The 24,897-nt window shown below is 48.3% G+C and overlaps 13 protein-coding genes across 13 annotated transcripts; 7 read left to right on the forward strand and 6 right to left on the reverse strand.

Moving 5' to 3' along the window:
* Window positions 1-367: 367 nt before the first annotated feature.
* FSUBG_3766 (uncharacterized protein) lies at window positions 368-641 on the forward strand (the record flags this gene model as incomplete). Its single annotated transcript, XM_036681682.1, has 2 exons — window positions 368-413; window positions 466-641. 2 exons carry the CDS (start codon window positions 368-370, stop codon window positions 639-641), a joined length of 222 nt encoding a protein of 73 aa, XP_036540695.1.
* A 1,096-nt stretch (window positions 642-1,737) lies between these two features.
* Window positions 1,738-3,504, forward strand: FSUBG_3767 (calcium-independent phospholipase A2-gamma; the record flags this gene model as incomplete). The annotated part of the gene is made up of 4 exons (XM_036681683.1): window positions 1,738-1,891; window positions 1,948-2,179; window positions 2,231-2,494; window positions 2,556-3,504. The coding sequence occupies 4 exons, from the start codon at window positions 1,738-1,740 to the stop codon at window positions 3,502-3,504; spliced, it is 1,599 nt and encodes a 532-aa protein (XP_036540696.1).
* Window positions 3,505-3,679: 175 nt separating this feature from the next.
* On the reverse strand, window positions 3,680-4,497 carry FSUBG_3768 (pantothenate kinase; the record flags this gene model as incomplete). The annotated part of the gene is made up of 2 exons (XM_036681684.1): window positions 3,680-4,344; window positions 4,395-4,497. The coding sequence occupies 2 exons, from the start codon at window positions 4,495-4,497 to the stop codon at window positions 3,680-3,682; spliced, it is 768 nt and encodes a 255-aa protein (XP_036540697.1).
* A 1,521-nt stretch (window positions 4,498-6,018) lies between these two features.
* On the forward strand, window positions 6,019-6,486 carry FSUBG_3769 (uncharacterized protein; the record flags this gene model as incomplete). Its single annotated transcript, XM_036681685.1, has 1 exon — window positions 6,019-6,486. One exon carries the CDS (start codon window positions 6,019-6,021, stop codon window positions 6,484-6,486), a length of 468 nt encoding a protein of 155 aa, XP_036540698.1.
* Window positions 6,487-6,651: 165 nt separating this feature from the next.
* FSUBG_3770 (glycoside hydrolase family 18) lies at window positions 6,652-10,649 on the reverse strand (the record flags this gene model as incomplete). The annotated part of the gene is made up of 6 exons (XM_036681687.1): window positions 6,652-8,378; window positions 8,427-8,462; window positions 8,517-8,585; window positions 8,634-8,841; window positions 8,895-9,267; window positions 9,322-10,649. The coding sequence occupies 6 exons, from the start codon at window positions 10,647-10,649 to the stop codon at window positions 6,652-6,654; spliced, it is 3,741 nt and encodes a 1,246-aa protein (XP_036540699.1).
* Window positions 10,650-11,757: 1,108 nt separating this feature from the next.
* On the forward strand, window positions 11,758-12,966 carry FSUBG_3771 (uncharacterized protein; the record flags this gene model as incomplete). The annotated part of the gene is made up of 3 exons (XM_036681688.1): window positions 11,758-11,852; window positions 11,902-12,039; window positions 12,090-12,966. 3 exons carry the CDS (start codon window positions 11,758-11,760, stop codon window positions 12,964-12,966), a joined length of 1,110 nt encoding a protein of 369 aa, XP_036540700.1.
* Window positions 12,967-13,505: 539 nt separating this feature from the next.
* On the forward strand, window positions 13,506-15,185 carry FSUBG_3772 (ankyrin repeats (3 copies) domain protein; the record flags this gene model as incomplete). Its single annotated transcript, XM_036681689.1, has 1 exon — window positions 13,506-15,185. One exon carries the CDS (start codon window positions 13,506-13,508, stop codon window positions 15,183-15,185), a length of 1,680 nt encoding a protein of 559 aa, XP_036540701.1.
* A 264-nt stretch (window positions 15,186-15,449) lies between these two features.
* FSUBG_3773 (alcohol dehydrogenase 5) lies at window positions 15,450-16,632 on the reverse strand (the record flags this gene model as incomplete). The annotated part of the gene is made up of 3 exons (XM_036681690.1): window positions 15,450-15,551; window positions 15,607-16,063; window positions 16,112-16,632. 3 exons carry the CDS (start codon window positions 16,630-16,632, stop codon window positions 15,450-15,452), a joined length of 1,080 nt encoding a protein of 359 aa, XP_036540702.1.
* Window positions 16,633-18,200: 1,568 nt separating this feature from the next.
* On the forward strand, window positions 18,201-18,872 carry FSUBG_3774 (uncharacterized protein; the record flags this gene model as incomplete). Its single annotated transcript, XM_036681691.1, has 1 exon — window positions 18,201-18,872. The coding sequence occupies one exon, from the start codon at window positions 18,201-18,203 to the stop codon at window positions 18,870-18,872; it is 672 nt and encodes a 223-aa protein (XP_036540703.1).
* A 211-nt stretch (window positions 18,873-19,083) lies between these two features.
* Window positions 19,084-19,845, forward strand: FSUBG_3775 (nad dependent epimerase; the record flags this gene model as incomplete). Its single annotated transcript, XM_036681692.1, has 1 exon — window positions 19,084-19,845. One exon carries the CDS (start codon window positions 19,084-19,086, stop codon window positions 19,843-19,845), a length of 762 nt encoding a protein of 253 aa, XP_036540704.1.
* Window positions 19,846-19,987: 142 nt separating this feature from the next.
* Window positions 19,988-21,251, reverse strand: FSUBG_3776 (uncharacterized protein; the record flags this gene model as incomplete). The annotated part of the gene is made up of 3 exons (XM_036681693.1): window positions 19,988-20,989; window positions 21,039-21,107; window positions 21,159-21,251. The coding sequence occupies 3 exons, from the start codon at window positions 21,249-21,251 to the stop codon at window positions 19,988-19,990; spliced, it is 1,164 nt and encodes a 387-aa protein (XP_036540705.1).
* A 987-nt stretch (window positions 21,252-22,238) lies between these two features.
* Window positions 22,239-23,197, reverse strand: FSUBG_3777 (uncharacterized protein; the record flags this gene model as incomplete). The annotated part of the gene is made up of 2 exons (XM_036681694.1): window positions 22,239-22,695; window positions 22,746-23,197. The coding sequence occupies 2 exons, from the start codon at window positions 23,195-23,197 to the stop codon at window positions 22,239-22,241; spliced, it is 909 nt and encodes a 302-aa protein (XP_036540706.1).
* A 621-nt stretch (window positions 23,198-23,818) lies between these two features.
* On the reverse strand, window positions 23,819-24,759 carry FSUBG_3778 (cis-1 2-dihydro-1 2-dihydroxynaphthalene dehydrogenase; the record flags this gene model as incomplete). The annotated part of the gene is made up of 4 exons (XM_036681695.1): window positions 23,819-23,905; window positions 23,958-24,038; window positions 24,094-24,201; window positions 24,259-24,759. The coding sequence occupies 4 exons, from the start codon at window positions 24,757-24,759 to the stop codon at window positions 23,819-23,821; spliced, it is 777 nt and encodes a 258-aa protein (XP_036540707.1).
* Window positions 24,760-24,897: the final 138 nt, after the last annotated feature.

Raw genomic sequence — 24,897 nt, forward strand, 5'->3', positions numbered from 1 at the left:
AACGCCCGAGTCGCGCAAATTTGCAGTGTTCTTGTTGCCAGTCGAAGGGGGGCATGCTAGATGTTTGGTAGTCACAAAGACGGCTACCTGCTGATCCAACGCCACTCTCTTGGTCCGAGAACGGGCCTGATGTCTCAGATGTGAGAATTCTTGCTTGGTATTTGTATAGCGCGCTTCCCCCGCTTTTCATAAGGAAGCCTCCAGAAGAAATTGTCCACCGTGACAAGATCCGTGCATTCAAGGCCAAAGACAACAATACAACGAATCAACCCATATCTACTCGAATTAATATCTCGAATCCCCTTTTTCACCTCCTCAAACAGCTCCTGGCATGGGATATCACGGGAAACCAGTTGCAGTGCTTGACATGAAGTCAGACAAAGTCCGACCGCTTGACAAAGCTGACGTTGTAGGTAAGGAGCTCGCTGCAACTAGATCGCCTTGCTCGTAAACTGACAGACGAAGGATACCCTGCCGTTCAGATTCCCCGACTCAAGAAAAACGTCCCAATCTACATTTCGCGATCGACCGACGAGGGAAAGGAGTTCATTGCGGAAGTCAACCTCTGGAGCATGGGGGTCCGGTACAACCTGAACAGACTGGTCGGGGAGGGACCTCAGCTCTACGTTGTCAATGCATGAGGATGGTCAGCAAGCGCCTATGGCTTGCTGTGTTGATTACGGGAGAATGTGATTATTTCCATTGTTATTTGCAGATTTGGAAGCAGGCTGCGTGCGCCACTTTTGGGTATTTTCGGTCATGGAATGGTTTTTAGACATCTTTCGGGGAGACGGACAATCCTTATGTAGCAAATGTAACCTTTCTTTAGCCAGGATTGTTGAAGATAGCAGTTCATCCGACGATGCAAGTCAGCCGGTCAGCTGCACCCTTATCCCATTTCTATAACCGGTGTATGCATGATGACAGCCTTGATGTGGCAAACCTGTTAGAGCACGAGACCCATGCGCCCGAAAAGTGCAAATCACATTGCCACAAGCAATGATCTCCGTCATTTACGCCATGAGACTCGAGCTGAAAGTCAATTGCAGATGCGCTGAAAGTCTCTACCCCAATAAGTCCAATAAAACGAAATGAAACAAGAAAGAGAGGTCAGGCCAGTGGACTGATGGAGGCGAGGTACGGAATTATTGGGCGAGGGCTGGTAACACAGCAGCCAATATTTGAAGCCATACGCCGACCGCGCGCATAATGCTACAGTGGCTTTGGCCAGCGCCTAAGTTCCCTTCTGAGTCTGCCAGATATCCACTGGAGGGCATTTTTAGGGAAGAAAGATAACAGGTTTCCATATTGTATAGACTCAACTTGATTATCAGAACAAGCGTCGGCTTCTTTTTCTTTGGCAATACTACAGTCACTCGCTCTTGGTAAATATCTTGCTAGAATAATCTTGACACAAACAAATGTAGAGTCTAAGGCTGTGGAGGCTCCGAGTCCCTCCAGATTTGCAAGAACGAGCATGGTACTATTGCCCTTGGCAACAACCATGGGGGTCATATCACAGTTACACGAGCTGGGTGGTTTCTGCAGCAGGCTGCCCAGCACACCATAAAATTTCCGATTTTGTAGGGGTTGAAGAGCCTCGTTCAGCAAGGCATAAAATGATCCCATGGACTCGGCGCAATATTATCTCCCATTCTGTTATCAGACAAACACTAGGCTCTCCAGTCATTACATTTCATCGTTCCTCCTTTCAAAGTTGCCGAGAACTCAATCGACATGACTACTCCGTCTTCTGAAGACTCTGGTACATTGCAGCACCAAGTCAGCGGAGAGAGTGGTGCCGAATTTGATCCTTCGGTTCCTATTCGCGGACCTGAGCACATCTCATACGAAGAAAAGCCATGGGCCAATAAGACAATCCTGTCATTTGGTAAGAAATCATTTTCATTGTTTGAACCCCTTCCTTTAATAACGATACCATTTTAGACGGTGGTGGTGTTCGTGGCTACGCAAGTCTGCTGGTGCTTAAACGCATCATGGTTCGAATTCGGGAATTAGAACTTGGCCACGAAGAGTACCGAGCCCCCAGCAGCGACTTCTATCGTTGGAATGGGGCACCTGAAGAGAATATCGTCGGCGGCAACCCAGAGCCAGATCGAGTCGATAAGTATCTTCCGTGCCACTACTTCGACTATATTGCTGGAACTTCAACAGGGGGGTAAGGAGTCCCGCAACATTCTTTCCAGTATCTGATACTAATTCTACTTAGCCTGAGTAGCATCATGCTAGGGAGACTTCGTATGTCTGTTGACCAAGCAATGGACACATACAAGTCCTTCGGAAACGCGGTTTTTGGGAAACCTAGGGTGTTCCACGAGCGTTCATTCATTTATCCCCGAGCAAAATTCTCAAGTCGAAAGACACGTGCAGAATTTCAGAAGATCATCTACGAGGCCCTTCAACGAGAAAAGTTCTGCTTCTATAGTGAGGCAGAAGTTGAGCCACTAAAGTACAGAGAAGATCGAACCAGAACGTAAGGTTCCCTGTTACTTTTATAGCTTGGCTCTTTTTGGTATGCTAACGTTGACATATAGCATTGCCATCTCATGGTCTATAAAGAAAGACGGTGGCGTTAGTAAAGAGTTTGTCTGGAGGAGTTACGACAATGAGCCTAATCCCATGGAGCCTAGGGCTAATCGATGGAATCCATCCAATGCGGGACCGGCCCATACAACTGCCATTTGGGAGGTTGCCCGTGCAACAACAGCTGCCCCAGGGTACTTCGAGTCCATCAAGATTATAGGAAGAAAGTTCCTTGACGGTGGCATGGCAGCCAACAACCCCTCATTAATGGCCCTCAGAGAAATCCACAACCTTCACGGCTTAGTTCCAGACCTCTTTGTCAGTATTGGAACTGGTTTGAAGCCTTCCCCAGATGATCAGAACAATGATGTACCCAATGGCCACACCGGAACACCAAGAAGAGATACAGTCAGAGATGGTGGTCGACGCAAACAAGGCGTGAAGAAGTGGTGGGAGATAGGCAAAAATTGGAAGGACTGGATGGTCGACTGTGAGGGGGGCCCGATGGGCACCAACGCCTGGCGAGACCGCTGCAATGTGATCCAATTGACAGATTCATACAGACTCAATGTTGAAGGCGATCTTCACACCGTACCTCTCGATGGTTGGCGTCCGCCAACCACTGGAAAAGATACCCTCGACTTTATCGAAGAACAAACGAGGCAATATCTCACTGAGACCAGAGTTGTGGATTGGATCAACTCCATCGCGAGTAAAGCAGTCGAAATAAGGCGTCAACGCGCTGCGACTGAGCAGTGGGAGCGATTTGCAGTGGATGTGATTTATCGCTGCAGAGATTGTGAGAACAAAAAGTATGACACTAGGGCGCAGTTAAGAGAGCATCTGCAAAAAGGAACCGCACATAGAGGAGAAAGGATCACTGATGGGAAGCAGCTTGAGGAGAGACTTAACGATTCTAGGTCCTTTAAGCCTAAGAGAACAGTTGAAACAAGGAGGTGAGGCCATAGTCGGATGACCCTGGGTCTCACAGCAAGGTCGCTTCACCTGAAGGTGACTAAGTACAAACGTGGAGGAAGATATCATGTATATAAAGCTTTGGATTTCGATAATGCTTGAACTCGCTCAATTATGCTAACGATACCCCCTGATTATGCAATCTCTTCCTTTTAAATCTTTAAGCAGTCGAATCGCCTTGGTTGACAACAACATGTGCTTTCTTCTCTCCTTGGGAATAATAGCGCACTGCAATGCACAAGGTTCTGATGAGCAGCTGGCAGTTCTGCACATAAGGTCCAGTGAAGTAAATATCCGGGTTTCCATGGATGCGGCTATGTAACGTGGCTAGTTGACCAATGTTGTTAAAAACTGCAAAGACCAAAGAGTGGCAGATATCCGCATCCGAGAACGACTTGATATCCCGCACGGGATTTTCCGCCTCTTGAGTCTCGGCGTCAGGTCTATGCTCTAAGCTGAAGGCTTTACAGAAAGTTGAAGCAACAGCTGTCATCTTCATACCGATTCTGTTGTAATCCATCCCATAAATGTCACCAATCAGTTTATCGACATTGGCGTTGTTACCCTTCTCAGCTTGTTCAAGCATATCGTCATATGTGCGGGCTCTCGTGAGTAGAAGGAGCAAGCCGCATAATGCTGATCCGCCGAATGAGGAGCCTGAGATGCGCTGACATTGGCTGTTTTCTGAGACTTGGAAAAATGATACTCCTGAGCCGATGTTGACGAGGAGATAAGGGTGAGATTTTGGTGCTATTGAGGGGACGATAACTTCGTCGGTGAAGGTGTAGATTTCGCAACTTGGTCCCGGGATAGGTGGGCGATTATCTAGCACTGGTCAATCATTTGTCGAGTGTGATGAGAGCAGGGAGAAGTACCATGACTTGATCCGTCAATGCCGTCTGATAAATGGCTGCCGTTCAAAGGATTGACGAGATATTGGAGCTCTGCATCTCTTACGTGATCTTCGCTTGTCGTCATGATTTGTCATAGAATTTCTTACAAGACAAGGCAAGCAGATGATATAAATGAGCTCTGAAGAAAGCCGGGGTATGTCTTGTCAAGAAACTGTGAGAAGTTCGTGATATTGTCGTTGAAATGCGGTGACTAAATGAGACTAGTGTTGTTTTGGGTTGGTAAAGGGGGGAGGAGAAGATGAATTTTCACGTCAATCTTACAGCCGAGGGATCGTCACGTATCCACTACGGGACTTTCCTCCCAATCATGTTTGTAAGAAGCCATCTGATAAGATAAGATTCCTTCACTGCGCTACGGAGTCTAGGGAGTACATGTATCTCAAGGCCGCGTCAAATAAGGCGGGTAACAAAGTAGTACAGGTGTTGAGCCGCGCATGCCATGCCGGTTTTAGTGCCTATGGCATGGATTGCCTTATTAATCATGGGATAAACGATAAATGCAGAATTATGCAATAAGCTGTTGGTTCTGCAAGCGAAGATTAATGTGGGGTTATCATATGATCAAAATGTCTCGTTGCGCCGTGTCCTCTTTGCTTCACAATTCTCACAATATCAATTTCATCTGAAAATACAAGTCATGACTTCTTTGGAGAGCCCTAAGCCTTTCATACTCACTCTCCCTCCAGAGATTCAGAGCCAGATAATATCTCTTGTTGCCGACTCGACTGATTTCAAATCCGTTCATTCACTTCTATTTTCGTGCAAACAACTCTACGCAATTGCACTGCCTTTCTCGGTCCAAACATTTCATGACACACCAAGAGTTGAAGAGCCGAAGGAGGGCTCCGTAGTTCGCTCCCGCGTTGTGCAGCTTCTTTCATATGTGTCAGTCATCAAGCCAGAACTCGCCCGACATGTTCGCACGATCAGGCTGTATGATTGGCTGCATGATAACTGCCGCTGTGGAACAGTTCATATTAATGCCAATGAAATGATCTACTACAAGCAACTGATTTCGAAAATATATTCCGACAAATTAGGATATCTTCCGTATCGGAGAAACAATTGGATTCGAGCTCTGGAAAAAGGCATCGAAGACGCCGCCGTGGATCTTCTACTCGCTGTGTGCACGGAGATCAAAACTTTGACATACGGCTGCCCTCGAGATCCAGGTTGCTTAAGCACGATGCTGGTGGCTGCTACTGGAGCCTTCAGAATAAAACGTGTTGAACACCCTCCCTGCCAGTTGCTAACCAAGTTGGAGACTGTTAGGCACGAGGCGGAAGGTAGCTGGACAGGATGGCGCCCATTTTATAATAACGCACAATGGCTTTTTCGGATCCCGAGCCTTCGATCATACGAATGCGTTGGGGCAGCCAACGACGAAATGGATGAGCATAACATAGACCCTCTGAAAGAAGGATGCTCAAACGTTCAATCAATCATCTTAAGAGATAGTTGGTGCGTGCCCCGAGCCGTTCGCTCTTTAATCCGGGCGTGCAAGGAGCTCAGGAGGTTCACATATACTTGTGATATCAAAAAATGGTCAGAATATGATGACTTCAAATTGGCGGCCCGGGACATCATGGAAGCCCTTTTGTCCCATAAAGACAACTTGGAATTCCTTCATCTTGATTTCGCTGAGGCAGCTCTCGCTAGCTTTTACCTCCACGGACCACGAGAACGACTATACATGGGTGTTGAGCTGCGACAAATGCACAAATTGAAACGCCTTATTCTAGGGTCTCAGAACATATGTGGACTTCTAGCGAATGGCACAGTGTATGATTACACGATGGACGCATCTATTCAGACTCCAAGAGTTGTTGAATGTATTCCAGAGTACTTGGAGTACCTTGAGATTCACAGCTGTGGAAGGAACATCATCAATCAGCTCGAGGAGTTCCTCGACACTCTGGCCGATCCAGGTCGGATCCCAAAATTGAAATCTGTCAAGTTTACATTCAACAAGAAATGGGTGAAGGAAGAAGAAATGAAGAGCCTTGCTACGAGTAGAGATGGTCTAGTACTGGAGGTTATTCGATGTCGGTGATAATAAGAACAGTTGAGTACATAGGCGCAGAACCTATGAGAACATTGCAATTCTTTTCTTGGTCACTGAAAATCTAGATTGCTCTATTTGTATGCTGTATCTAATGGAAATTGCTCAATACTAGAGTATAAGGATGGCACTCAAAGATCGACCTAAATGTACAGTCTATTCTAAGTCTGGTCTACAAACACCTTTGACCTTGTCAATGATATCCGTCCTTCGCTTCACAGGATCGCCCAACTTGGCGATATCAGACTCTTTCATTCCACGGCGAATGTTTGCGACCTTGGTGATAGTAGCAATATCCGCAATAGCTAGAGGGGCAAGTATAAGGTCAAATATGGCCAGCGGCGCATTTTTGGGATCGTCAACCACGGTATAGATGTCTACAGCCGAGTTGCCGGCAGCCCCCAGCAGAGCCATGACTGTTCCGATATCCGTCAGTTCAGCAATGCTGCCAACCACCTCTCCTATGACAGGTACGATGAGGAAGATTGCGCTAAGAAACGCTAGAATGAAGGCTTTACGTTCTTCCTCAGTGATTTTGTCAGCGATCTGAACAACTGTTCCCATGTTCTCGGTAGCTGAGGCGAGCATCAAAATAGGTAGTGACAAAGAGTCGATCAGTTCCATATCGTCACCAAGGTAGCCATTCAGTTGCAACGCAGTCAACACCTGGTCTATCTGCGTAGGAAGGCCCTTGATCTTATCGAGGCCTTTGCTCACTACCTCCTTAGGGTTCGCAACATCAGAAGCCGAGTAGCCGTTGATAAGAGGCACATTATAGTACATGCCTATAGACCAGCAGTCATCACCAGCCTTTGCTGAGGGAGCGCAACTGTTCATCCTGTCATAGTTTCCCATCTTCGTCTTGGACTTGGGAATACCGGTGTTCAACTCGAGGTCAGCGAAGAAACCAGAAGAGTTCTTCCAAGTCCAGTAGACGGTTTGCTCGTAAGGGTTGTCGGGCCCGTATCCACGCTTGCTGTAGTTAGGTGGGCACGGTTCAGACTCATTCGCAGTTTTGACAATGAGTTCTTGGGAAGGCTGCACATCGTCCCGCTTGTTAGTGCAACCGACGACGTTGCACTCGTGATAACATTTGCCATCAAAGCAATAATCACAGTAGGAGTCGGATTTCTTATCGTCGTTGCAAGCCTTGCAGCAGATGGAAGTCTCTGCAACGACGCAAGTAGCGTAATCGTTACCATGATCGTCGATAAATCCCAGGAGCGATTGGCTTGCACTGCCCGCCACCGCTTTAGAGTAGATACCAAACTTCTTATCGTAACCATCGCTGAGTAACGTGGTGTAGTTGTTGAGAGTTTCGGTTAGGAGCGCCTTCAAGGTGGTGATAGTGTACTGAGCAACACAGTGCTGTGGAATACTAGAGGCATGGGCATCGAGGTCTTCAAAAGTGTTGTAGTTCGCACTGCAGGCAGATAGAGGTGTTGTGTCAGGTAGATCATCGTCTCCTTCTGGGTCCAGGTCATCATCAGTGAACTGCTGTAAGTCAACAGCCCAGTCGACTGTTCCACCGAAGTTCAGGCCTTGATAGTGCGCAACCCTAGACTTCTTCGTCGTATCGGACATGTAAGCCACCCAGTTGTTGCCGTAAAAGAGCGTATCAGAGTCACTGGCTTTGTCATAAATGTAGTCGACTCCGGCGCCTGTTGTATTGAGATCCATGATCTCTTCGATCTCGGCATTGGAAATGTAGCCTGCCGTTTGCGTACAGTTACCAGGTGTGGCTCCAGATTTTGGGCCCATGATGTGGCAGCCACTATCGCTCAGTGACTTCTCGCAAGCAGGGCGGCTTGTAAGTCCAAAGGAACGACCGTAGCTTGCGACTCCGACGTTGATCTTGCTGGCAGCAACACCAGCCTTCGTAACTGTGGAGATGTCAGTACCGGAAGATACAAAAAGGACATAATACCTACTCATAGCGAGCGCATAGGTAGTTTCGGTAAGGTTGACTATGAATCTATGTCAGCCTGAGACCCGGGGGCTAAGAAGAGAATGGGACTTACCATGACTGCGGACACAATTACCAGAAGAACAACCATCTTGAGCCCAAATGTTCTTGTAGTCCCACTGGCCTAGGACCAGAGTCAGCCTTGCTCAAGATTGAAGTATGACATGCTTACCGTGAAGATCATAGGTCATGTAAACGATGTAGTCAACCACCTTGGCCATATCCGCTATGGGAAATGCCTTGAGGTACCAGTACGACGCAGGCGCAGCAATCGAGATGCTCTTCGACGTTCCAACAGCTTTGCGAAGTTTCTGCAAGAAGTTCAAGTAGTTGGGACCGTCGGTCTTCAGGCCTGGTGGAATCCCAGGGATATCGGGAGCCTATGAAAGGTGTTAGCCGCCTGTTTGGTAGAGTACCTGTTTGTCTAACTCACACCAGGATATTCCCAATCAATATCGACACCATCCCAACCTTTCTTGAGGTAGGAAGCGATGTTGGCAACGAACTTGTCAACATTGGCAGGGTTCATAGCTGTCCTGAGTGACTCGAATGTTTTCGGATCTGTAGAGTAACCCCAGCCGCCGAATGAGAGGATCTTCTTGTTAGGCAGCGATAAAAAGTCATCAAGCTGCTTGTAAGTGTCATTGACAACGACGTTGTAGCTATTGTCGAGGGTAGCAAAACCCCAATGTGCGTGCGTGTAGGTTGTACCACCGAGATTGATTGCTCGGTAGTTGAGGCAAGGCCGATCCCAGTTCCACGATTCATAGTATGCGATCTTGATGAACTCCGTGGGCTTGTCCGAACTATGACTGTGTTAGTGTACTAGAAACTATAAGCATCAATTGAAAGTGACTTACTTGTTCTTGATGTCGATGCCGCAGTTTGATACGCACCCATTCTTCTTAGGAGGCGCCGTACCAGGATTGCCAGTCAATCCTTTCTCTGCCGTACAGTAGTCTGGCGTGATGCCACATTGACCCCAAATATCGCAGCAAGAGTTCAATGGGCACGGGTTCAGATCAGCTAAGCTTTGGCCTTTCTTGGGAGCAGTGGTTCCAGGTTTGAGAGGGCCACAAAGCGCATTGGATACAGGAGCTGGGAGAGGAGGTGTTCCTGTACTCAAGCAGATGTTAATACCAGCGGCCAGGCTCTTGCAACCATTCCAGCCCCAAGTGGTTTTGTCGTTGAACTTCTCGATCTGCTCAACGGTAAGACCGTTCCTGTTGGCCAGTAAAGCACAATAGTCACCGGTGTGAACGTTGTAACTGGCACAGCTTCCATCTTTACCTGGCTTGGGGGTGATGTCAGGTAGAGTACCTGCAGTGCAACATACTCTTTGACCAGGTTGCAATGTGGAACAAAGCTTCTTGTTGGGGTTATACTTTGAGAAGCTCGCAGCAGTAATACCGCACTTGGAGGCTAATGAACCACAAGAGTCCCCACCGACCACGCTGATCGCTTTGCAAGTCGCTCGGGCCTCATGTTTGTGTAGGTGCGCATGCCCATGAGTGTGTTTATGACTCCTGGCAGATCGCTTCGTAGAATTTCCATGGCTAAGAGGAATAAGAGGGGCCTCGAAGATCTTGACACCAGACATCCTGGTTGTAGGTTGTCCAACAGCGAAGCAAGTTCCGTTGCTCCAGGATGCAATCGCTTTCTGAATAGAAGCAAGATCCCCCGTAGTATCGATGGCGATACCAAAGGTATAGTCAGCGTTTCTGTCATCGCCGCAAAGCTCGGCAATGGCATTCGAAGGTGAAGCTGAGTCAAGATGGCTTTTGACCTGGTTCATGATGGAGGGTATTGTGCGGCCATTGTCGATAGCGTCACCGCTATGAATAGCAACAACGACGCCTTGGCTATACCCGACAAGAAACTTGGTCTGACAGTGAGTCGAACTCGACATGTACTGTTCGAGAGCACTCAAAGCGGAGTCCAGATGGATTGATGGAACAGTGTTTTCTGAGCTGCTTACGAGCATCTCAAGATCAACCTCTGAACCACTTGCTGTGATGCAGCTAGCGTCACTGAAGGTGTCTTCGATGGCTCGCTTCCCAGCCGAGGGTACCGTGGAAGAGAGAGGCGCAGTTTGAGAATTGCTGTCATCCCCCGTGGCACATGTTCTGAGCTTAATCACCGAAGAAGGGTCATCGAGGGGACTGAAGATTGCAAAGTCTAGCAGCATTGGTTCAAGACATGCCGTCAAGCGTTGGGTTGCAGAGTAGACTGTCCAATTCCCCGGAGTACCCTCACAGGATGCTGGGCAAGGAGAAAGTGTAGAGTCAAATCCATCATCTGCAGAAACAAAGACAATTAAGACACGGCACAATAAGCCTAAGGCTATTGCCTCCAGTATGCGTCGCATATTCAGTTTCCAAAAGATGGTGTAACGAGATATGAATATAGTGCAATCAGAATAAATTTGAAGCTCAGCCGTACCAAGAAGCGAACTCTTCGTGACTCTCAGGCGGATGTTATACCGCCAGAGAATTAACGAGCCAGATCCACATCCTTTCCAATTCAACCCGACCAACACTCATACGAGCTTCTACGCTTTCTCATGTCCTCGGCATGGGCAAGCTCCAGAGTTGAAACCCTTGTTGGCAAACAAACAGAAATCCCCTGAGAGCTGGGCTGATCCCACGATGCTCCAAGCCGAGTTTCTCTCCAAGCGCTGGTTCCGAGCGCGTGCACGGCATATATTTGCCGAAAACGCAGGTCTCTGCAGATATCATGGTCCACATACGGATAGCTGAGCGCTAGCTACAAGGGTCTTGACAAAGAACCCGACATGGTCTATCCACTACCAGCTGAGACCCGTGGCTGGAAGTTTATTCTTCAGTCTTTAGTTGGTTGGTCAGATCCACTCGGAACGGAAGAGCAATGCCTTTTTATGCATGTTGGTGATGCTTCATAGCCGGTAAAGGCTGATTGTCCAGGTTTAAAACTCAATTTAAATTTGTTTCTGCTCAGCTGCCTTTTTCATCTTGGACCTGAAACCCGCCGATGAGGGCTTTTTCAACCAACACGTTGAAAGAAGCCGAATAGCCGAAATAGGTCACTGGTAGAGGTTCCCAGCCCTTAGAGTAAAGTTTCCATTTTGGCTCAATATACTCTAACACCAGTCGCTTTTTTTTTTTAATGTCTATCGAGACCAGAGAGGCCTACCCGGCTGACGATCTTTCTGGTCACTGGCAGTCTTGCTATTTCATTTTCATATATGATAGTTTCCTTCTTCCATTCACATATATCCCCATCGCCTGTTCTTTAGTCCTACTCTCGTAGAGCCCATCATGCGTAGTTACCACTTGGCCAGCACTTGGGTGTATCTTTTGATACAGCTACTGCCAGCCGCCATCGCTTATGGAGAGCGTGGCATTGCTGAACGGTACGTGCAGTGAGCTTTACAAGACCTTTGCTGAGATAAAGAATCATAGAATGCTGTACTGGAGCGCATACCTTTGCGAAGAGCAAACCAAGATCCTTGACCCGTCTTACGAGTACACGGTTGCACCAGGATGCCTTACCAAGGATTCCAAGAGGACTCGCTGCACTTTGGACGAGTTCTTACTCCAGTGAGTAGCTTGGACTTCTTTTACGCGTTCGTACTGACATAAGAAACAAGCTTATGGGCTCCAAAGCATGATTCAAACCCTCCAGATACGGAAAGGCCTTATAGAATGAAGGTATCAACCGGCATCGAAGATATGCCTGGCAAGTCGTTCAACCAATTCGAGGGCGCTCTCAATAATGCAAAATTCAATACTAATCTCCCGGTTGATGGTAATGTCGATACCTCAAAGCTTTATCCCGGGGCTACGGACTACTATGATGCGCTTTCAAAGATGGGCAAGCCTATCCAGGCCCTGAGTTCGGCATTTGTGAAAGCCAAAGCGAATGATCCGAGTTTGAAAATGACCAACCAGATTAATAAGCCGTGGCTGCTTGGTAAGAACTGCGCAGCCTATGTCTTTGCCCTTCGGCGAAAGGATATGGATGTATACCGAGCTACGTTCCTGCGTGAGAAGCTCAGTACACCCCCCGGACTCCGCGGTGGCTTCATTCCTGTATTCACAAACATTGATACTGCTAAAATGGTCCAAGGGGGCACACCGGAAAGTATCCCGGCAATTGACTTTGACAAAACAATCTCTCGCTACGTCAGCACGGTTCCAGACATTGAAAACGTGATGAAGGAGCAAAACGACGCTTTTATGAATGTCCAAAGAACGCCTGGGGAGTTCATCAACAAAAATCATTTCAAAGCGGTAGAAGCTGCCCGGTGTGCAATGACTGGTTGCAACTGCCAAGCAGTAATTCCACGCGAACTCAGAAAGAGGCAAAGGTCGCAGGGTATTTTCACAAGAGCAGTCACGGCCTGGAAATGGGAGACAGATCCAGCATCCGTACACTGGGGTGGACCCAAAGCAGCCAGGTCAAGGAAAATGAGAGCCCGGCGACTCGCAAGAATTGGCATTGAACCAAAGGCAATTGACGTCTAAGATATGGCATAGGGAAACCTGGACAGATTTTTCAGATAATTGTATCTTCACTGAGTGTTTAATCAAGAGGCAAGGCCCATGAATGTCCCGATAAATGCTCTGTTGCGTTGGCGCCATGTTCAGACTCCCGTAAAGGTCAGATGCAGTTGCGCTCCAGTGAGCGTCCAAGTAGGAAGGTCGGAGGCCACTAAAAGGCTAAGCACTGAGGCACTAATAAGAAACTCAAGTCTCAGTGTTGGGTCTATCCGGCTGTTCGGCACTCCAAAATCAGGCCATGCGCACGAACCCATTATTTATTATGCAGGGAACGTCCGTGTCTTGATAAATCCCTCTGAAGCCTGAACCAACAACCAACCGACGTGAAATACGGGCCAGTTGGACTTGGCTGTGTTTCGCAGTGGTTTCTCCCTACAATAGCTAAACGCCCCAAGATAATTTGCTTCCTAGCAATATCCATCTCCCACCCATCTTCTCACGCAATTTCTGGTTTCCTCACTACATCGACACGTTTGTCACTTAACAAATAAATAGCCAACCTGATGCGTCCAACTTCTCCCTTTCATCAAGTCAATGAGCTTTCGCTTATTTGCTCCCAAAGTTGGGGTCGTGGTTCTCCTGATCGTTTGGACCAAGAGCTATCTTCAGGAGCTGACCCCAACAATCAGCCAGAGAGAGCCCATGAGTTACTCTCTTCTATCGAGTCACTTTGGTATGCTCAAGATCCACCACCGCAGTTTGAGCGGTATGGCGAGCAGTTTCAGCCTCCTCTTTACTGTGCTGCCAACACATTCTCCAGCACGCCAGTTTTCAAAAATGAAAGACTGCAAATGATTGTTTCGCTTCTTCGGCATGGATCCAATCCTTTTCTGGAATTTCCGCAAGCTCTACGCAATCCCAGACATTCCTCTGGAAGCAGAGCGCCGTTCCCCGGTGAAGACCCTCCACGAACTCCAGTCGCAGACTACCCCCTTGAACTCAATAGTCTAGAGTCGTTCGAAGAGGAAGATCGTCCGCACTTTTCAGACGATGAGTGGGATGACGAGAATTCAACGCCTGTTTGGGGTGCTCGGCATCTTATACATGCCATCATCGAGGACGGGATTTGGCTCAAGCCTTTGATGGACTATCCCGGCTTTCTGGAATCATTAGACCTTGAACATCGTGATCCTCAAGGACGCACACTCCTGCTCAGCGCGTGCCGAAGTGCAGCTGGGGCCGATATACTTGCTGGAACCGCTTTGGCGGATGTTGATTGGAGAGTAGAAAACGGAGACCCAGGCGAGAAATTTTATCCAAGCTGGGATCGATTTTTGGGGCCGAGTGAGTCAGATTTCTCAGAGCCAGGCTCGGAATCTTTGATTGAAGTATTGCTTCGGCTTGGGGCAGACCCTCTCGCGGTAGACAATCAAGGGAAAAACGCGTTGCATCACCTCCTCGTCGAAGTCAGTAATAATGGAGATGCGGAGTTACCCATAGTTCGGCGTTCTTTACGCATCATTTCGTCGAGATACCAGTCTTTGGTCGACCAACCTGATCACCATGGAACATATCCTCTACATGCAGCTCTTCGGCGGATGCGCCTCCATCCCTTGGCTGAAAGCCGTTACTCCGTTGCCATGGCAGAGCCTCTCGGGTGTGTTCAGGATCTTATAAGAGCTGGTGCTGATCCTCGGGCCAAAGACAGAAAGGGCAATATGGCGCTGCATTACTTAGCTGATGACGATTTGACTGCCGCCTGGCACGGGTCAGAAAAGCGACAACTGTTCCATGACCTGTTAAAGATCGCGTTTTGCGATGATATAAATATGCGAAACGACGCAGGAAAGACTGTGGCAGAGCTCATATTGGATGATAACGGCCACATGGATGATGAAAAGGCGAGTACCTTTCGCTCGACCAATACGGACGAGGAGCAAGATTGGCAACTTTGGAACCACGTCGATGTCGAGGTTCTTAACGCCCTAGATGAGGCCGGGGTTGATTGGAAGGCAAAGACATCAGAAGGTGGAAACTTGTTACATATCGTGGCAAGATCTGGGCTTGACGATCGCAGATTGATTTTGAGGAGTCGATATCTGGTGCAAAAGGGAATCGATGCAAAAGAACCAGACGCAGATGGTTGGACAGCGAGGAAGATTGCAGAGCATTACAAGTTGAACAAATTACATTTCTATGCAGAGCTCGGTAGGCTGGAACAGGGTGAGGTTGAGGATTACTAGAGGGCATAAAGAAGATAATTATCCAGCTCGCATCAGTTAGCTTAAGTTTGCAGCCTAGGAAAAATATAAATGTGAAAGGATTACTCACGGGCATGCATCATGTCAAGGAAATATGTTTGTACTCGGATTTATTCACCAACCCCACTCCAGTCCACCAACGCCCATCCTCGACGGTATCCTCTCTAACTAAACTCCTCATGCACCGACCTCCAACAAACCGGTCATCAACAACATCTAAAGACATTCTACTCTCTAATAAATACCTTAAGCAGCAACCTCCAAGACACATCGTCCAGCGAGTTGGCCGGAAGCAAGCTTCTTGATCCATTGATCAAGATCTTCAAGCTTGCCCTTGGAAAGAATTGGCTATAGAACGTTAGAATACTGCTATCATGTTCTTGTCCTCTTTGGCAACACTTACTCGGACGAGACCTCTAGCAGTGAAGTCAAGAGCCTCCTCGACATCCTTCATACTACCAGTAACACTTCCCACGATCTTCAATCGTCGCAGAGCAACTGCCATTGGAGGTGCGCCAGCAATAACAGTTGGGTCTTGAGGAAGACCAACAGCCACAGCAGTTCCATTGGGACGGAGATAGTTGGGGGCAGTCTCGTATGCCGCTCGTGTCGCAGCTGTGATGATGACACCGTGGGCGCCGTATTTTGTGATCTTCATAACCTCGGCAGTGATGTCCTTTGTTGTCTTAAAGTCGATGAAGACTTCAGCGCCGAGCTTGAGACATAGATCTCGCTTTTCGTCGCCGCCGTCGATAGCGATGACTCGCATGCCCATGGCTTTGGCGTATTGGATGCAGAAATGGCCGAGACCGCCTCCAGCACCTGGGATGACTAACCACTGGCCGGGAGTTACGCCTGATCTTGGAGAATATTAGCATCATGTAATTGTGAATGGCGATTTGGCTTACCGTTTGCAAGCTGTGTATGCTGTTACGCCTCCGCACATGATCGGTCCCGCCTCCTCATCAGAAACACCATCTGGAATTCTTGAAGTATATCTTCCGTCCGCAATAACATATTCCTGGAATGTCCCCGCAACGGAGAATCCGCTGTTCGTCTGGTTAGGGCAATGAACTTCATCCGAACCAGACCTGCAAAAGTCGCATTCGCCACAAGTGCTGGCAATCCACTTCACACCAGCCCGATCACCAATCTTCCACCTATTCTCCATGCCTTGACCAACAGCAACGACATTACCAGCTCCTTCGTGCCCGGCGATACCTTTGGAAGCATCCATCATGCTGACGCCAAAGTCTTTCCACTCATTGTGCAGGAGAGACTTGTCGGAACCGCAGAGGCCAGTCCATGTGATCTTGACGAGAATTTGGCCAGGTCCCGGCTTTTCAACGTCGACTGTGCGGATAGGAGCAGTTGCTTCTGGGCCGAGTCCTTGACGGACTGCTGCTCGTTGTTGAGAAGGAATTGACATTATGAGTTGAAGGTGATGATAGATCGAAAAAGACTGTTTCAAAGGCTCTGGTGTTGAGACATCTGGAAAGACAGGCGCGAGGATGTTGGCTTTTTATATCATTCGAGTATTGATCGGTCCACATCAGGCAACTTTCCATGCGGGCATGATTCCGCAGGATCTTTCGAAGCAGGGCGGAAGCAGGGTAATTGTTAGCCTGATGGTGAGGGGTCGAATAAGGTGACACAAAGTGGATCTAAACTGTGTTCACTTTCTCCATTCGAGTAGCAAATTTGGCAAAGAGCAATGGACAAAGGGAGCTTGTCTGTTTCCGTGATTGCTTTGACTTGTCGCTTTGACATTATGTATGCCCGTTAGCCCGGCATGCATATCGAAGGATCCATGCGGGGAAGTCGAAACGGCAAATGTGATCTTGTTCCAAGGAGGAGATATCACCTGATGGAGGGTTCCGAGGAACTCGAGTCAGGGAAAACTAGTCAGAGCTCATGCTCAGATCGAAAAACTGAGATCTAATTGAGAATTGGAAAGGTAAAAAGACGAAATTGAGTTTATCGTAGATCGCCCTTGACGCCGAAAAGCTCATGGGACATGAAACAAACATGCATCATGGTGTCGTACAAATGCCACGCTGCAGGGATGTAACGAATAGTTCTCAACAAAATGTCGGAACCGACAACACTATCGCATGCATCCATATCTCGATTCAGAGCATAATTGGAGCAAGATCAAATCTTATTGGCACGTCAGAAGTTCCATGGCCTGATATCTTGCAACAGCGTGGTTGGGGCAAAGAACAGGCGATCTCGACAAGGATCGACGGCCTGAGTGGGGGTTTTCTACGCGGAACAAAATCCGGGGACCACAAGAAGATCTGGGGAAATCAGAGAAGCCCGAGAGCCCGATCTCTGTTTTGCGCATTCTATTGGCTCACTTTCATTTATATGATGCGCTTTGATGTGGCTACTGTTGTCAAAAACGTCGTGAGGCTCGGTTGTATATCCCCGCTATTACCGTGTTCCGAGACCGAGGCTTCGTTCGGGCCGTTCACTAGCTGCTATGTATTTGTCGCCTGATCTGCGATGCAGTAGATCTTTGGTCATACAAAATGGTAATCTTGAAGATTTTTTAGGTGTACTGAAGTATCTTATGGTAGACGGAGGGAGAGTCTTATCTGTTGCATTTCATTACTGATATAAACGTTTGACGAAAATCCTCCTCTCATTGAGAACATTGTCATTCAGATACATCTCAGCGAGTGCCCATAATTGTTGGTCACCTATTTGAGAGACTTATATAGATTACACTCAGTGCCCCAAAGGAGCGAAAGAAATATTCCTGGCGCCCATGTTTGGCTTGGGCTATGGTAGTCGGCTTCCAGATGTTTCTTATCTTATCACCATACCCATCGTGACAGTAACCGCAACCGGTAAGGTTGATGCGAATGGAAGATAGCCTTTCGTCTACGGATATTAATCTTAATGAAATGATTTTTGGCTGGTGAAATACATGTTCATTTCGCCCCTATTCTTGCAAACTTCGTCCTCTGAAGCCACGCAGAATTGACAAATATGATTACGGAGACAACTGGCTGGTGTGGTTGGTGTGAAGTTGTTGAAGACTGCGATGTTAACGTGTCTACCATTGGATTATTCAACCCGGATAACAGTCAACAACACCGGAATGTTCCCAAGGACGTACTCACAGCCTACAACCGCCGTCTAGGCATTCGACACATTCGCCACTTCGCCGGGCCCTACCGATTGCAGAAGGACGAATCTTCAGTAATAATTCAAATCGATGGAGCTTGCCGAGGAAATGGATCGCGGTATGCCCGAGGCGGCTGGGGAGTTTTCTTTGGTCCCGAGTCGCAGTACAACACCTGGGATCTTCTGCCGCCTGGCGCGCCGCAGACCAGTACTTTCGCGGAACTTTACTCCCTGATGATAGCGCTGGAAATGATCCGTGACGAACTACCGCTCTATCCCGAAACCGTCTTCATCGTGTCGGACTCTTCATATCTGGTTCGAGTCTTTACGGAGTATATGCCTTTCTGGCTGGATAATCAGGGTATAAACTCCCGAGGACAAAGGGTGGCGCACTGGAACTTTTTGCTAGATATCAGACAGATTATTGATGACTTGGCTCTTAATGGCGGTCGGAAGATGGAGCTCAAGTTTTGGCATGTACCGAGAGAGCAGAATGTGGCTGCTGATGCGCTTGCGAACCGCGCTTTCAATTGAAGATTTACTACTCCGTACCGGTAGTCTATGCCGCCAGGGGAATATAGCGGATTTGGGTTTTTTTATCTTATCAGTGGATCAGGTTAATCTTATGCAGGCCTTATGCAACTGATCTAACGCTAATATGTTAGTTCAAATTGGCGGTGAACATTTGTGACACGAAGCACGAGCACAAGCAAAACTGAGCCCACGCATCGATCGATCGACAAAAATGTCTGCTGCAGTGGACTTTCCTGAATGCGAGTCACCACCTAATGAGGCGCAAGACTCCGGAGAGGAGCAAGAAGAAGAGAAGGAGTATGAAGAACGCGAGAGACGCTTCGACCCAGCAGCCTACCCAGAGCTTCGCGACATCCCCCACGAAAGACTCATCCAGTTCGATCCTGAAACGCAGATGTCAAATCTTACCCGCAAATGCTCGGAAACGGGAGAAATAAAAGTCGATTCCACCACATTCATCATACACCTAGCCAATGGGCACAACCCGGTCTCATATTCATGGGCTTTGTACTTCGGCCCTCAATCTCGCTACAACAAATCTTATCTTATGCCTTGGATCAGATCCATTAGCGAAGAAGAAGCAGGGTACCAGAATTTGGAAGTCGCACTCGATCACATCTTTGATCACATAAGTGCTGAGATGAAGCAGGTGATCATTGCCACAGACTCCCCATCGCTGTTTGAGCTCGTTACAGAAGAAATACCCGAAATGGCGAGGGATAAGGATTTTCGGGAACGAGGACAGGGACAGCCCAATACATTTCATGTCATCTGGAAATGTCTCAACGCGGATCAACTGAGCTCTTATGATGACAGGACGCTGGACTTTCGCTTCTGGCTAATACCGGAGGAGATGAACCAGGAGGCTCAGGCAATGGCGCAACGCTTGATAGATGCAGAAATGCGAAAGGTACTTGCCGAAATTGCCGAACCTATCGGGTACCCGCGAGTGAAACGGAGACGGAGGTTCTGAAGGAGGAGGCTTTATTACTAGTACATATGACTACACTACACCGAGAACCAATCTATCATGCCAGGCCTGCCGCCGGTGTCCTGCACCAGTCAATCCCAGTATCATATCAAAGAGATACCTCTTGCAAGTTGATAAGAGTTGTCTAGTTATTGCCGGCAGCTGCACCAGCACCGGCACCGGCTCCTCCTGTCAGGCGCTCGAGGATGCTGCCGAGAAGACCTCCGGCACCACCGGCGTCAGCACCATTGCCACCTTGAGCAGCGTCACCTCCTGCAGCAGCATCTCCGCCAGCAGCGGCGCCATCGTTGTTACCAGCGTTGCCCTTGTTTCCATTGGCAGCACCATCGTTAGCAGCGCCGTCGTTGGCGTTACCGTTGTTGTTTCCAGCATCCTTGTTGCCGTTTCCATTCTGAGCGTTACCCCCGTTGGCGGCGTCATTGCCGTTGTTCTGGCCAGCGTTTCCATTGTTGCCGTTGCCGTTGCCATTGCCATTGTTTCCGTTGTTACCGCCCCTGTTTCGTCCCCTTCCATTACCGTTCCCGTTACCGTTGTCGACAGTGACAGTAGCGGTGACAGTGACAGTAGCAGCGGCACCATCAGTAGCGGCAGCAGTGTCGGTAGCAGCGGGGGCTTCGGTCACAGCAGCAGTGTCACCGGCAGCTCCGGTCTCGCCAGCAGCACCTGTTGGAGTAGCTGCAGGAGTCTCCTGGCCAGGAGTGTTGACAGCATCAGTCTGTCCGGGGGGGAGAAGCTGGCCGGGGCCAAGAGATCGGGTGACGACGGTCTCGTTGGCGATGCGGCTCTGGATGGCACCGACATCGGTGGCGACATCGGTGGCAGCGTTGGTAGCTGTGTCAACGGCGGTAGCAAGGGACTCGGTGGCAGTAGCTTGATCGCCCTGGTTTCCTCCATTGTTTTGGTTTCCTCCATTGCCATTGCCATTACCGTTGCCTTGGTCGTTGCCGTTATTGCCGTTCCTGCCACCTCGGCCTTGTCTGCCACCGCCATTTTGTCCGTCCTGGCCGTCCTGGTTATCTTGTGCATTCTCGTCATCTTGCTCGTTCTGATCGTCTTGGGCGTCGTCGCTACCATCCTGTTGTCCCTGGTCCTGCTGTCCACCACCACTTAGCACCAAGATCTCGGGCTGTCTTTGTTAGTGAGGGGCCACTGGAAATCAGGAAGTTTGTTCTTACCGATCGGGGTTCGATGAGGCCAATCACTGGCACGCCAGAGACTGGTAGAGCTGCAGAAGCCATCAAGGCCTAGTAAAGCTATTAGCCCGAGCGAAGCAAAGTCAAAGACCAGATACATACCGCGAACTTTCCAGCCAGTGCTGGGGTCGGCCTTCTGTCACCAGAAAGGGCCTGGGCTGCAAGAGCACCGATAACGATGTTGGAGAAATACATAGTGAGTAATATCGAATGATTGTGTTCAAACAATTAAGGAAAAAAGGCTGCCCAGCAGTTATTGATTGTAAAAAGGCACCAGTCCGAAAAAAGAAGAGAAATAGTCGCGTCAAGCGAATCTTGATAGTCTGAAAATGAGAGGTGAGTGTGGATGACGAGAAATATGTTTGGTGGGAACAAACCAGTCTTCTTATACATGATGTCCCCATCTCGCTACAACCCTCCCAAACATGATCTCAAAATAGATTCAAGCAAAAGCTTAACTTCGGAAACTTTGCTGATACACCAAACGCCAAGAATGGACTTCAGTGGCAGTGCTTCCCCAGATGCTGATACAGGTCTCAAACTTGGGATCGACTGTTAAGCTTTCCCTTGGCGGAATCGTTGATCTATAGTGGAGTTGGGAATCGACGACTAGGGATGTCAAGTTTGGGGTTTGGTTTCATTGGTAATATCTTGTGAATAAATGCGTTTGGTTGAAACGTTGCCGAATGCCGATGCTGGTTTGTTTCATGTATACGATTACATAGTCAGTTTGGAGTGAGGCGGCCCCTGGAGGCTACTACACGAGATGTGTCAGATTGTTACCGGATGACAATGGACCGTGTCAGAGGCTATAATCCTGGTTTCTTCGTTCAAATTGAGCACATAATTCGTCTATCTTATTGCGCTACGATGAAATCGATTAAGCTTGTTTCCCGAGTAGGCATGAGGTGCGAGTTCCAGCCTCTAAAAAAGGCGCGTCATTGCGTGAGCGTCACATCGCGCATGTTACAGAACCCTGGAGACTTGCAGAGCCGAGCTTCATCAATGTCTCAAGGTAGCATATCTCGATAATAGGGTATAAGATTAAGAAATACATAGAGCTGTGAACGCAAATTCTTAAATGCGATTGGGTTGTCCATAAACATCTGCCTGTAATAAAACGAATGTTATCCCTTGGTGGCCGAAACCATAATCGTCAAGCTGAAGAAACATAAACAGATATCATAGAAGCATGCCCATACCAGCCAGGATACCCAGAGTCAGTCCAAAAACACTCACAACTCCATTTCCAGGAGTTTTGGTGGAAGCAGCATTTCCATCACTACCCTCACCGTCCCCCTCATTCTCATCATCATTATCACTATCGTCCTCATCCTCGTCCTCCGCTTCATCCAGATCAGACTGATGGTGAACCAAAGGCACCGCTGGCACCCAAGTAGCAACAGCAAGTTCAGTCGAATACCGTGAATGAGTAAATAGGCTGTCATCTTCATACGTTGAAGCTGGCGTACTCAGAACGTCGAAAGAAATCAATGGCTGTGTTAACGAAGCGCCATCCACACTCGTGACAGTTATTATTTGCACTGGCGCTGGGCTGAGGCACACGGATGAATAGTTGAATTCACTCATTGAACCAACCGTTGAGAAACAGCTTCCACCGGGATCTGCCACGTAATCACTTAACTTGTCAGTTTTGGCTTTTGTACATCAATATACATTCCAACGTACCTGGGACAGCACAAGGCAATTGTTTCTGAGACATTCATAATTTGGCCCCAGAAGACAGAAGCCTCGAGTGGCTGCGCTTCATAGGTAGCTGACCGTATCGGGCGTGAAAAGACCCCGGATACGCTGAGGGAGGAATCTCCGTCTTTTACCATGGATCCAGCTGTGGTCCAACCAGATGGACAGGCTATTCCGGGGGAGTAGTAGTGATACCATGCCCGGTTCAGCGGTGTAGTCACACTTCGCAGCGAATCATATGAATTTCCGCTGGGTATACAACTACCTTGGTCTTTCAAACCGCACGTCGGGAAGCCCCAGACCTCGTAGGGTGCGCTTCCGTTGGCGATGACATGATGATCAGTGCCAGTTGCACAAGCTGACGGGGCCGAGAAGGTTGTAGTTAATGGACCCAGATTATAGGCAGTAAAACCAAAGAACTCTGTAGAAGTGGGCATGGTCGTTTAAGTTTGGTCAATATACTTTTTTGTAGCGAAGGAACCTGAAGAATGGATCTGTGACACGAGATATGGAGGCTTTTGTGTTTGGGAGATGTCCGCCAAGAGGAACCTCGTCATTGTTCCTGGGCATTTTCTACGTCACGCGACAATTTGCCAAGAGTGATGGACTTCAGCTCTGTTGGCTAGAATTATTCGTTGTATGAATGGTGTAGAGTGACAATCACTCTTGGCGAATCCTCAATGCGGGTGGGTGAGCAAACGGCCCCCAATGTACATCTCATTTCAGGCTCAACGGCCGTCATTTCCAAGGAATTAAGATTCAGTTCCAAGGCAGAAGTTGATTAGATCATATTAGCCTATGCTGAGATTTCCCAATTGAAGTAAATATACGGCAATCTGGCATTTGAGCTGAAGATTTGTATGAGGTTAAATGACGTTGTATCTCATGGCTACCCTGTATGCGCAGATTAAACCCAGGCTTGGCGCGTGGATTTAAGCATCAGAAGTAATCAACGAATCGAGAAATCGCCGAGCAACCACCTCGCAACCGCCCCGTCTTTCCAGTCAGCCACTTCTAATACATCATTTGGCCCTCGACTTATAATACGTTCCGCAAGACTAGATAGAAAACCCTGAATCAATGAGAACATTAGATCCAGTAACAGATTCCGATTTTATGAGCAGGACAATCTGTTCTGCGACGTCCTTTTTGGTAATTAGTACTTCTCCAGTGACATGGGAATCACAACTTGCGTACCTCAACTTTGGCGATCTGCTTGAGGAGAGTCTTTTCTCTAGCAGCGTCGATCTTTGATTGTGGCATATTGGCGATCCAATTCTTGAAAGTCGACTTAGTCAATACCGCCAGATACATGGGGACTTTCACAACTTACTGTTTCCATAAAGCTTGGGGATACAGAGTTGGCACGAATTGATGGTGCCATGACCGTAGCCAAAGTCTTTGCCAGATGGATTTGCGCAGCTTTGGTAACAGCATATGCCTAGGTCAAAGATTTAGCTCCGTCTTCTCGTACAAGAGTGATTACTAGATTACTCACGATAGAGCTCCCGCTAGGCTTGACTCCCGCGACAGACGCAGTCATGACAAATGCACCTTTGGCTTCCTCCAAATGTTTCTTCACCGCATGGCAGAGAAACATGTGCGACTTGACATTAGCCGCATAACAGCGATCCCAAACTTCCTCATCAACATTATCGTCAATGTCGTGGAAATTCGCAAACTTGGTCCATCCAGCGTTTGACACCACGGCATCAATTCTACCCATAACAGATACCGTCTGGTTGACCAACTCTTGGATTCCTTCTCTCTTAGTCACATCAGCCTTTATTTTCAAGCATCGCTGTCCAGTATCCGGCGAGAAACATATCGAAGCTAATTGGTTCAGGTGCACGAAAGCATCGTGGGCCCGTTCATCGTCGTTGACGTAATTAATGACTACCGAGGCGCCGGCTTGAATCAACTTTTCCGCCACGCAGAGACCGAGGCCAGATGTACCGGCTGTTACGAGAACGACGGATCCTTGAAGAGAGCGCGTCATGATTTAGTGACTGTAGATGGTAGCTGACTCGATGATTGATGAATGTGAGGCATAAGTTGGATTGATGAGACAAGTACGGGGTAGCTCCGCATCACGGAGGCTGATCTCCAACCATTGACGCGGGAGACCGGTTTCGGA

This window comes from Fusarium subglutinans (assembly GCF_013396075.1).
Source record: "Fusarium subglutinans strain NRRL 66333 chromosome Unknown NRRL66333_c0000032, whole genome shotgun sequence".
NCBI lineage: Eukaryota > Fungi > Ascomycota > Sordariomycetes > Hypocreales > Nectriaceae > Fusarium > Fusarium subglutinans.